Source organism: Ictalurus punctatus, chromosome 14, assembly GCF_001660625.3.
Source record: "Ictalurus punctatus breed USDA103 chromosome 14, Coco_2.0, whole genome shotgun sequence".
Lineage (NCBI taxonomy): Eukaryota > Metazoa > Chordata > Actinopteri > Siluriformes > Ictaluridae > Ictalurus > Ictalurus punctatus.
The window spans coordinates 17,019,575-17,031,521 of NC_030429.2; the positions used below are offsets into that span (position 1 = coordinate 17,019,575).

The 11,947-nt window shown below is 37.0% G+C and overlaps 1 protein-coding gene across 3 annotated transcripts; it reads left to right on the forward strand.

Moving 5' to 3' along the window:
* Positions 1 to 1,443: 1,443 nt before the first annotated feature.
* scamp5a (secretory carrier membrane protein 5a) lies at positions 1,444 to 7,462 on the forward strand. 3 transcript variants are annotated; one of them, XM_017485549.3, is made up of 7 exons: positions 1,444 to 1,758; positions 2,724 to 2,779; positions 2,944 to 3,063; positions 5,187 to 5,343; positions 6,062 to 6,163; positions 6,298 to 6,415; positions 6,765 to 7,462. In XM_017485549.3, the coding sequence occupies exons 2-7, from the start codon at positions 2,773 to 2,775 to the stop codon at positions 6,951 to 6,953; spliced, it is 693 nt and encodes a 230-aa protein (XP_017341038.1). In that variant the 5' UTR covers positions 1,444 to 1,758; positions 2,724 to 2,772; the 3' UTR covers positions 6,954 to 7,462. The 3 variants fall into 3 exon arrangements, with proteins under 3 accessions (XP_017341038.1, XP_053541527.1, XP_053541526.1); XM_053685552.1 differs by lacking the exon at positions 1,444 to 1,758 and adding an exon at positions 1,983 to 2,067; XM_053685551.1 differs by lacking the exon at positions 1,444 to 1,758 and having other exon boundaries at positions 2,324 to 2,779.
* Positions 7,463 to 11,947: the final 4,485 nt, after the last annotated feature.

The window sequence follows — 11,947 nt, forward strand, 5'->3', positions numbered from 1 at the left end:
ATTCTTTCCCTATAAAAGCAAGTCCTGAAGTATTTTCTTCCTCTTATAACATGCGCCAGTGACTAAAAATTGTAATTATATTGTAATTGTTATATTTTAATTTGTAGCAGCTACTGTATAAACAGTTGGTCCTTCAACAGCCTGTCCTTTTTCCTCTCTGTTGAAGTTAGTAAGATGTATCTTGTCAATGTTACCATGAAACTAGAAAGCTCATAATCCTCTGTCTCAAATATTGGATCGTTGCAAAAACATATTCTTACAAAGTGCTGACAGCCACGATTCATTCCAGAAAAATATAAACAAATGTCACCTTGCAGAAAGCTTCATGATATCAGTGATTATACATTTTTCTTTGTTGCATAATTCTTTTTAAAAACCCATTTATTATTAGGCTAAATTACGTAAGTACCTGTGAATGAGTTATTATTTATAGAACGGGTAACACATTAGAAGAGCACATGAATATAAACATATGAGTTAAAATACAGCTGGAACTACTGCCAGAGCTGTCCGAGATTTTCCGAGAAAATTGATCAACACCTTCTGATTCGAGACTTCAAAGGTGCTGTGATCAAATCTACACACTTATGTGACAATTAGCATACCTAATAATCTGTTCCCCCCTCTCCCCCCCTAGTTGAGCTACACATGCTACACCTGAGATACCCATGATCCTGCCTGATCCATCCTGATGACCTACTTCGGGTTGGAGTTCTCATCACCTGAAAACCACTCGTTGCTACTGAGGATGGCCCCACATGGACAGCCTAAATATACATGAGATTACTGTGGATGGTATGACTTAAAAACCATGAAGATGGCTTAGGACTGCAGTTGCTACTAACAGTTTTGCTACCATGACTTAGTATTGCAACTGCTATGATAGCCTTAGGACTGCATTTGCTATGAACAGTTTTGCACTCAAGTCTCCACCATTGAACAGTTCAACAAAAATAGACTTCATGTTAAACCATTAATGAATTCAGAAATGACTCTGATGCTTACATTGATAAGTTGCTTATGAGATCATGAGTTCTTTTTTTACAGTTTCATTTTTTGACCACATAGTACGCAGTTAGTTAAAGGAAATTATTTACAATCACACTGTACGGTGTAACAGGTTCCCTTTCACGTCTGGTTCCTCTCTAGGTTTTTTCCTCATCTCATGGAGTTTTCCCTTGCCACCATTTATAATTTATATTTATATATTTCTGTAAAGCTGCTTTGCAACAGTGAGCTGTTAAAAGCGTTATACAAATAAAATTTAATTGAATCTAAATAAAATTTAAACAGATGGGTATGTCTAGGTAGACCTATATTATATTATATTGTATTGTATTATATTATATTATATTATATTATATTATATTATATTATATTAGGCTATATACAGTTTGCTTCAGCACTACTTCAGGAGAGCGACTAGTAAGCACACTGAAAACGGAAGAGACGGTACAGGAATGAAATATCGCGATTACTGAGCAGCTCTGCTCGTTGGTCGAATCTCTATAGCATCATCATCAGCATCATCATCTTCAGCATCATCACCATCCCTACATCTGAGTCCAAGCTCGGCAGCACACGGCGTGTAGGAGGATCGTGACGTGATTGTATTTACTCTTAAGTCCACAATCGGATGAAATGAAACCAGACATTTGGCGAAAAGAGGCTCGACTGTGAATGTAAAGTCACCTTGAATGGAAAGTTGTTTATTGGACTCGACGGATCAGCGTTCTTGGTTATAGCCTAAGGACCGAGGTAAGGCGATGTTTCTCAACCTGATGTTCTGCCCAACCTTTACAGATTATCAATTATTATACTGGATGTGCGTGAGTTAGATATTTCGGGTAAAGATCTGAGACGATGTGCAAACAGTGATGTGTGAATATAGCTGGTGGAGCATCGTATCCTCTGCTGAAGGGCGCGCTCTCCGACCTCCACACCAGAGAAACACTCAGTCTGAGCATTTCAGCGTAATCGGACCACACTACACTACTTTGTAGCTGATGGTCTTTATACACTTCGCAGAAGTAGGGTGGCCTACCGGATTCCGATTTCCAATACCAGGTAGAACATCAGGCTATTTTCATCATTCTGCGGCATGTCCTTCATTAGTATTACATGTTCATGCTGCTAGGAAAGTGACGAGATATTTGGTAAATCGTGTTAGGAAATTTGTAGGCTATTTGTCAGTTCGTTTCTCCGCTTCTCATTATTGTCCTTTTCCTGGTTCTCAGATGCCAGCCCTCTGCACAGGACAACTATAGGCTCTATAGGCTACATCATCTAAAGAAGAACATGGCGCTTATTTTGTCTTTGGCAACACGCAGAATCCTGTAACATTTGGTATAATAATATCGGCATGTAATAATATAGACAAAGATGTAATCTTTTACGGATGCTACAGTGTTTCAAATCTTGTCGGAGGCCTTTTGAATATCTTTATTCCAACCACTATGGGGCGCGGTATTGCCAACTTATGCGAGCGCCTCCTAGAGGAAATGGATGGAGGCTACCTGTGAAAACGCATAGACCTGCCAGTGTAGGGCACTGAACAGTATGTCAAAATAGTAGTCCACCATGCACGTCTAGCGTACTACCTAGTACAGTAATAAACCGTTTGGGACGAAGCCGGTTCTGGAGACTCTTTCCAAAGTATCCATTGGAAATGATCTCACGACCATTTTAGTAAACTATGTACTCACGGACAGTATTTCATTTAGGTTACAGAATATTGACATCTGACGCCAGGAATCTCAATAAAGAATCTTCATGGCAGGTAAGAGTTTATTTATTTGGATAGGATACATTTTAAGAATGTATTATAAATACAGCAGCTATGTCTTTCATCCAAATTTGGTGGAGATATCATTTTGTTAGTTTAAGAATAAAGAGTTACTGTGATACAATGGCTGACCTGTAATATATACTTTACACCCCCAGAAAACAATTTCCCACCTCTCCCCCGTTTCATTCCCCTGAAGCCATGCTTTTACCAGGACTTCAACGAGATCCCAGAACAGTTCCGCACCATGTGCAAACGCTTGTACTATCTCTGGATTTGTAAGTATTTAAAAAAAATCTATTAATATTTATGGTTTTATCATCACTGTAATTTTATACTTATTTCTACGTTTAGTTTCTTTATTTAATTCTATATATATTATGTATTTCTGAGTGAGCTGTGTATTGTTGGCCTAACAGTGCTGGCTGTGTTTTCACTCAAAACACTGCAGAAGTGAAAGCATTGTTTTGTAGACTGTTTACAAAACTGGTTGTTTCATTGATACAGCGCTTTGCATTGTATGCTCCTCAACCACCACTAATGGTGCGCTAGCACCCACCTGGATGATGTGACAGCAGTCATAGTGCGTCAGAACCGCCACCACACACCAGTTATTGGTGGAGTGGAGAGAGTGATGTAGCCAATTCAGAGATGGGGATTATTAGAGAATGATAGGGAACGGGGAATTTCTTCAGGACACCAGGGTTATACCTCTACTCTTTTACTTTAAGTGTCCTGGGATTTTTAACAACCACAGAGTGTAACGTCACAACAAAAAACGGGTGCTGTTTTTATAGTATAGTGTCCCCATCACTATACTGGGGCATTAGGCTTCATACAGACCACAGGGTGAGCACCCCCTCATGGCCTCACTAATACCACTTCCAGCAGCAACCTTAGTTTTCCCCCAGAAGGTCTCCCATCCAGGTACTGGCCACACTCAATGCTGCTTAGCTTCAGTGGGAAACAGGCAAGAACTGCAGGGAGATATGGCTCTAGTTATAAGCACATCACAGGACATTAAATTCTCTTGCTTTGCTTCGTAACCAAAATCTAACACACCTGATGTAGCTGACCAAGAACTTCTTAAGGCAATGATTAGATGGTCAGGTGGGCATGATTATGGTTGGAGCTAAAGTTTTCAGGAAGGTAGATCTCCAGGAACACGGTTTGTCAGCCCTGCTGTACAGTACTTAACCACTTACACATGTACAGTAAGACTTTGATGCACTGTAGAATAGACTGACATTAATCTATGGACATATTAATTAACTTGTATGGGCTGTTTAAATTTAGCTGATTGTTGTGTGTCACCTGCATTATGACATAAAATAAGCATTATAATTCATAATCATTACTTAAGAAGATAAATAATAATTCATAATAGTTACTTAATAAGATGAATACATTAATCTTAAGTAACTACTATCCAATTAATAAAAAAAATTGTGCAGTTTTTGCAGACTACTACATGAAGTTCAGTATTTAATTTCGTTTATTATAAGCATTATAATTCATAATCATTACTTAAGAAGATAAATAATAATTCATAATAGTTACTTAATAAGATGAATACATTAATCTTAAGTAACTACTATGAATTATTATTTATCTTATTAATTCTAATTTGAGGGGTTAAGTAAGGAATAAAGGATAACAGGGTGTACTGTTATAAGAAAATGATCAACAATGGGGTTCAATGCTAGTGTGCCAATGTGTGTAATGTTATACATTTTATCTGTTAATAGTTACAGTTATTCTCGTGGAACCTCAGCAACATGTTAGCTCCTGTTGTCACTTACACTATAACATCTAGAAACAGTTGTTTACTCACCAGTCTCTCTTTTTTTTTTTTCACTTGAATTTAATAGGGAAAAAAAAATGTAGCTTGTCATGTTACTGAGAAACCGAAATGCCCAGAGATGCCCTGAAGGCTTTCCGTGTCATAAAACATTAAGGAAAAGTTTCACCTCTGACTGTTATAGAGTGCTGACAGTGGAGACTCTTTCCAAAAATGTAAAATAAATAACAGAAAACTTCAGCAAACACACATTTTCTTTTATTTTCCATTTATGTGGCGTTCAGCCATAGAAATCGCTGTTTAAGTTGATACTATAGACACAACAGTGTATTAGAATGAGTGCATTAATATTAATCCTGTAATTTGTTTTGCAGTCAGCACTACTGCTGAAGCTGCTGTTATAAAAACCAATCTGACCAATCAGAATCGAGACTTTAGCAGTGCAGTTGCTTAAGACTATGTAAACGATAGGAAGTAGACATTAGCTCCTGATTTATTTTGTATGTGTAATCATCCGATTACTAAAAAAACAATTGTGCAGTTTTTGCAGACTACTACATGAAGCTCAGTATTTAAATTCGTTTATTCTCTCTCACTCAGTGAACAGTGCTACATTGGCGACGAATCTGATTGGCTGTCTTGCATGGATGTGCGGTGGGGGTGGGGCCACTAACTTTGGAATGGCTATATTGTGGCTTATTCTATTCACCCCTTGCTCTTATGTATGCTGGTTCCGGCCCATCTACAAAGCTTTTAAGTGAGTTCAGGCAAACAACCATGTGTATCTTATTAAATATACCTTCTGCATTTTGCACATTATTAACTGTCAGAAAAATATTTTTTCAGAATATTTTAATTTCTGACCCCATTTACACTCGAATGGGTTGTTTCATGCATCTACAGTATCAGGATTATATCTCAATGTAGAATAGCCACATAAAATGAATGTGTAAATGCTCCCAAGGCATTTGATCACTCACACCACTGCAGGAGATCTAAGATGCATTTTAGCTGCATGTTGAATTAAATGTAAATGCATCTGTTTCTCCAAGATAACCATTTTTATTCATAAAACAACTACAATGGAAGAACAACAATAGAATTTGGTGTTTGAATGTAATAAGATGACTTGCATATTAACATGTAACAGAGGTATCAGATTTAAGTCTGGCCAATGTATTTGACTACAAGTGAAAATTTATGTGGTTAAAGTCTTATTAGGATACAATCCAGGACATATGAAGGACATATGAAGTAGTTATAAATAGAGTTTCTGAGAAAACAATTATAAATGATAGATCCTTTTGGCTGTTTACATTTCCTGGCAATATTTGTGAAAAAATAGATTCCTCTTGATTTGTCTCAGACAAGAGTGTATCATGGCAACAATGTATCATGTAAATCCCATGCTGTTTGAAACGATACCAGTTATTATTAATATATGGTCATAACTCTTTGCTTTTCTCTTTTTTCAGGAGCGACAGCTCTTTCAACTTTATGGCATTTTTCTTCGTATTCATGGCTCAGGTTGTGATCAGTATTATCCAGGCAGTGGGCATCCCAGGCTGGGGAGTCTGGTAAGGGCTTTGGATGTAGGGTTTGCTGAAAAGTTATAATTGTGGTACCTGTGTTTATTTAGATATTTGTTGTTACAGCTAGTCACAACAGTAAGGTAATTATTCTAATGTGTTCATGTCTCTCTCCACTACAGTGGGTGGCTGGCAACCATCACATTCTTCAGCACTAATATCGGCTCTGCTGTGGTCATGCTGATTCCCACTATTATGTTCACAGCTGTCGCTGTGCTGTCTTTCATCGCCCTCACCAAGGTACGTCATTCCCTTTCTGATACTGAAAACAGTTTCTTTGTCCATCACTTCCTTATTTGCAGTAAATGTGCACATTGATAAAAGCTTTGAGCTACTGATCAGATGGTTGTGAGTTCAAATCCCAACACTGCCAAGCTACAACTGTTGGGTCCTTGATCAAAGCCCATAAGCAACTGCTCAACTGTATGCTGTATCATTAGTAAAGTGCTTTGGATAAAAGCCAAATGAATAAATGTATTTGTAATGATGTTTATTATAAAGTGGTATCAAATAAAACTATTTCATTGATTGTATATAGAAACAGCAACGGTACTTAGGAAAGATTGTTTTCATACCTTTCTGTGTGCAGGTCCATAACTTCTACCGTGGCAGTGGTGGGAGCATGAGCAAGGCCCAGGAGGAATGGACAACAGGTGCTTGGAAAAACCCACATGTACAACAAGCAGCCCAGCAGGCAGCAATGGGTGCAGCCCAGGGGGCAATGCAGGGCCAACAGTACTCGCCCCCTCCCACCTACAACTATAATGACCCTATGTAATGTGTATTTATTAGGAAACAGTTAGGAGAGTTAGGCCCGTTTTATACTTGACACGTGACTATGCTTGTGTGTGCAGACTCAACCGCAATCTGAGTGAACAAACAATATCCACGTCACGTCACATGGCACGTCAGTGCCAAAACATCCCTGTCCAACAGGTTTCCATGTTGTATGCAAAACAGACGTTTCTTTTTCCTGTACTAGGGATCTTGATTAGTGTTAATGCACAAAAACTGTTTAGAATAGTGTGTAATTTGAGACACAACTCTAGTTTGTTCAGTCTGTGGCAGACATTGTGTCTAAACTGCCTGCACTATTTGGGTTGGGCACTGAACACTTGCCTGCATCAACAAACACTGCAGCACATGCACACAAACATGCACTATCAACATGCCAAATAAATACAGGATATGGGTATATCTTCCATACGCATGTGCATAGTAAAAGCAAGTATAAACCTGGCCTTACAAGGGTATTAGGGAGGGGGGACGTGTGTGTGTGTGGGGGTGTGTGTGGGGGGGGGGGTGTGGGGGGGTGGTTAACAAAAGGATTTAGAGCAAATAACTGACCGATTTCATTTTAAACAATAATACAATAATGCATATAATATTGCCTCAGTTGTGTGCATGGTAGAGTATTTGTTTTTGTTCTTAAGGCTAGGGTTTCTCAACTCTTACCACAGAGACCCACTGCCCTGCAGTTTCATGGTCCTTTCTCCTAGCACACCTGACTCAGCTCAGATACTAATCGTCAAGCCTCCTACAGGTTGAATAAAAATATTTGGGAGAGGGAAAGCTTGATAGTGGGACACTGGGCCTCCGGGACAGGAGCTGTGATATGCTACTCTAGACCCTACCAGTAATAGATTATGTCTTTGTGATATCAAGACATTTGTAATGGCTGTATTCTATTGCCCCCTAAAGTATGACTCAATTGAGGAAACATTCCATCGTGTTTATGTATTAATATAGCCCTTGATGAGCCATCTGTATCTTTGTATTTCTATATGGTTATTTGACATTAAGTTAGCTAAAGGCTAACACGTAATAATTGTAAATCAGTTGCAGTGGTATATGTGAAATAACTTAGTAATAAATACAGCAAGTGACACAGTTCCTTTTGCATTTCAGTTGGCGAGCCAGTCTTTATCCAGCATCATAATTCGCTGAGTCTTAACAATTTGTCTTGCTTTTTAATTACCTCATTCTAGTTTGCATTGTAGGACACAAATAGCCATATACTTATACACTTACTTTTGATTGATTGGTTTTGTAATTGTCTAGAGTGCAGAATTGTGGTTTAATATTTTCTGATTTCTTTAATCAAATTTTACAGTTTGGCTGTGTTGATATTTCTTTGTACCTCAAATAGGATTCAAATTGTTCTATTTTACTAGTGAAAGGTCAGTCTGAGAAAACCTATGATAAACTTATGACTTATGATATAAGTCCATAACTGCATTTAAAAAACAAAAAACAAAAACATGATGGCTCTAAAATGTTCATTAGATTATGACTTAGAAGAACTGAAGTGTATCCTAAAACCTTAACATAAACTGGACTTCAGTGCCAGCAGCAAGAATCACTGAGCCATGAAATGCTGATTTGTTATAAATCAATTTCGGCCTAATCTGCTTTAATGTTGTCTTTGCCATTATTGCATTGCAATATTGTTCTACTTCAGCTGTATTATATAATAATTAATTCCAAATTTGTGAGTAAAGGTTTCTGTCCGTTTTGGTGAAGACATACAGTGCATTGACATATTTTGTTGAGATGTTTATTGAGGAAAAGCAGGAGTTAAATGCCTGCAGGAAAAGCACACTAGTCTCCGTTTGAATTATTACCAGTTTGAATCCAATAAAACTCTGAATTTTGTTACTTCCTAATAGGAATATAGATTTTACCATAATACTCAATTTTGTGTAAATATTTGCTGTGATACAGTGACTAGTACTTGTTGTGAAACATTCGCATATTACATGGTTTTGAATATATGTAAATCCTTGAATCCTTGTCACCTGATAAGGCTGTTATATTTCAATACATGTAATTTGTGTCATTCATACAGGACGGGCTACTGTTACAGATTTATGTTTATAGTGACATTTAAACTAATCCATAGTCTGAATCAGTTAGTGGGATGTGGTTAGATTTTAATCGACAGAACTAAACAGTCCTTATATATTCTTAAGTATGCTTAAATGAAACCGATATAAGAAAATGAATAAGTAAAGAGAGCGAGATTACAATATACATGTACAGTTTATGAACTATGTAATCAATATGTCTTAAAAAAAAGGCTTGTAAAATAGCACCTCATCCCAAGAACTGTGAAATGGTCCATGTGCTTAGAGTATGCGTCATGTGTATACTAATGTGTATGTTTGCAGTTCTATAATTTGACTTCTGTAAAGACTTTTGTTTTTAATTAGTATTATCTTTCAGCAAGTGTGTGAGGCTTTAATGCTCAGTGTATCATAGCTGTTTCACATGTATTGTCAAGGGCCTTTGTTAACAAGGACCATCAAGTTTAGGGCTTTAGGCATAATGTTGGTAGAAGCTGCCAGTTTTCTTGACAGCTCATGAAACTCGTACTGGATCAGCATAAAACTTCGTTGAGCGATTTAATTCCCTGCTGTTGTCTACAACTTTCTACTGCCCTAGAAATGCTGAATTCCTATTTGAATTCCCATTTGGAGATTCCAGAGCAGAGTTTACCTAGATAAAAATATCTGGATAAAAATAATCCAAAAGTGTAAAGAGTAATGTGATGAAATTATATTGACATCAAGTTTTATGTCAGATGCACCAGCAGCAGCAAAGTCCAGTGTCTATTGCCAACACCTACTCCAATCTAAATGCATATATAGTAACACTACTGAAAGTAGATAAAGCCTTGTTTATAGTGTATGCGTGGCAATTGATAATAGAACTAAAAAGGTAGTTGTCTATGTATGGCGTGTCATGTGGTGCTTGGTAAATCTGTGAAACTAATCAAACCTTGTGCCAAGTAGATAGATGTTATTAGTGTGTTGATTTTGATGTTACTGCTGTCCACCCCAATATGGAATGTATTGTTGACTTCAGGGAAAGAACTACATATAAAGTCCACATTAACGGTTTTCTTTTTCACTTTTTCTTTTTGTGCTTTTTGTTGGTATAATAAACATTCCTTTCTGATATAAATGCTGGGTTAGTAATGAGTTAATTGATGAAAAGTTATCTTAAATATATTGTAAAGCACCAAGCGGCCAAATTATGCTTTTTAAAGGTCAGTGAAGATTGAAAAAAAAAAAAATCACTCTGTATTAGTTTTGTAATATTTTGTGTTTCCTTCATGGCTATGGTTAGGGTCATTTCATAAACTTATTATGACGTTTCTCCAGCAGAGGGCAGAAAGGCTCTTGGTATAGGAGATATGTTTATACACATTCTTTCCCAGAATCAGAGAAGGTTTTTAGCTGTGCTTGAAATGTGTGAAGGACCATACATGATAAATTATGCATTATTTTCTCCTAAAATTGTTTCATGATTTAAAATTGATTTTTACCACATTAGAACAGCTGATGGCCACGGTGTGATGTTACTTCCTAGGTAGGCTCTATGGTCAGCAAGCTGGTTGAGCACAATTTGCTTCACATGGAAGATAAAAAACCCTGGATGCATTATCATCTTAGAACACTGAATCATTTCCTCATTTCTACACACAGGGTAACCAGAGAAAAAGAAGTGGGACAGCTATCAGCCTACCAGTTACTTTTTGGAGCAATGTAAATGAGTATATCTAACTTGTCTTAATTTTGAAGGCTGTTATGGGGAAATGGTATAATTTTAATACTCATGTGTAGCCTCAATCTGCAACTGTAACTTGATTTACCATATCATGGCTGACCCTGCGCTCTGACCCCAACTTCCTAATGAGCTGGGATAGTCAAAGAAAAGACTTTCACAGTACTGTAATGTACATTATGTAATGCCGAATAAAGTCTTTTTCTTCTTCATCATCATTGTCATAATCATCAACAACCTTTTGGTTTGGAGTAGCTTATGAAGAACAGATGGAGGGTTCCTAACAATCGAACATACATATATATATATATATATATATATATATATATATATATATATATATATATATATATATATATATATATATGTATATATATATGTATATATATATGTATATATATATGTATATATATATGTATGTGTGTGTAAGATGTTAATAAAGTGTTCAGAGGGTATCTATCTATCTATCTATCTATCTATCTATCTATCTATCTATCTATCTATCTATCTATCTCTCTATTCCTTATGTTAGTCACCTGCCATGCTCAGACCCTCCAGAATACAGCATTCATAAGAAATAAGAATGAAGCCTTTCAAAAACTGAATCAGATTTATTAGAGCAGATGAAACATGACTCTGAAATGCTAAATATGTAGTGTGGTCCTCCAAAAACACAAAACAAAAGTGTAGAACAGTGGCACACTTCATCTGTCATCCTGGCTAAAATCATGAGTGGAAACAGCATTTATAGACAGGAACAACTTTTCATGGCACCATATCTTCAACATCAACTCTAGTACTTTGGTTACAGATATTGATATCTATTTATTTCTACATATCCTGCTGTTAATAAATGGGTTGATGAATCTCACAAAGTATGAAGTAAATTGTGTAATGCCTGCCTGGGGAGTGTACTGAAAATAGCTCTGTGCAGGAGATTGTACTTTGTAGACTTGATAAGATCTTCTGTCAGTCAATTCACTCTTCATAGAGTGCTTCATGATCTTTTGAGGAGGGACCACATCCTATATAATTACAGCAGCACCAGGAACTGGGGCAGGAGTGGTTTCCTGTTGCCATGCTTTTCATTAATGAATGAAATAATCTGCCCAGCTTCCACTGCCGCAACAGCGCATTCATCTCCTGCACTGCAACACTAAGTTGAATTAATTTTCTTCCACATTTGAGGTGGCAAGCTCTGTG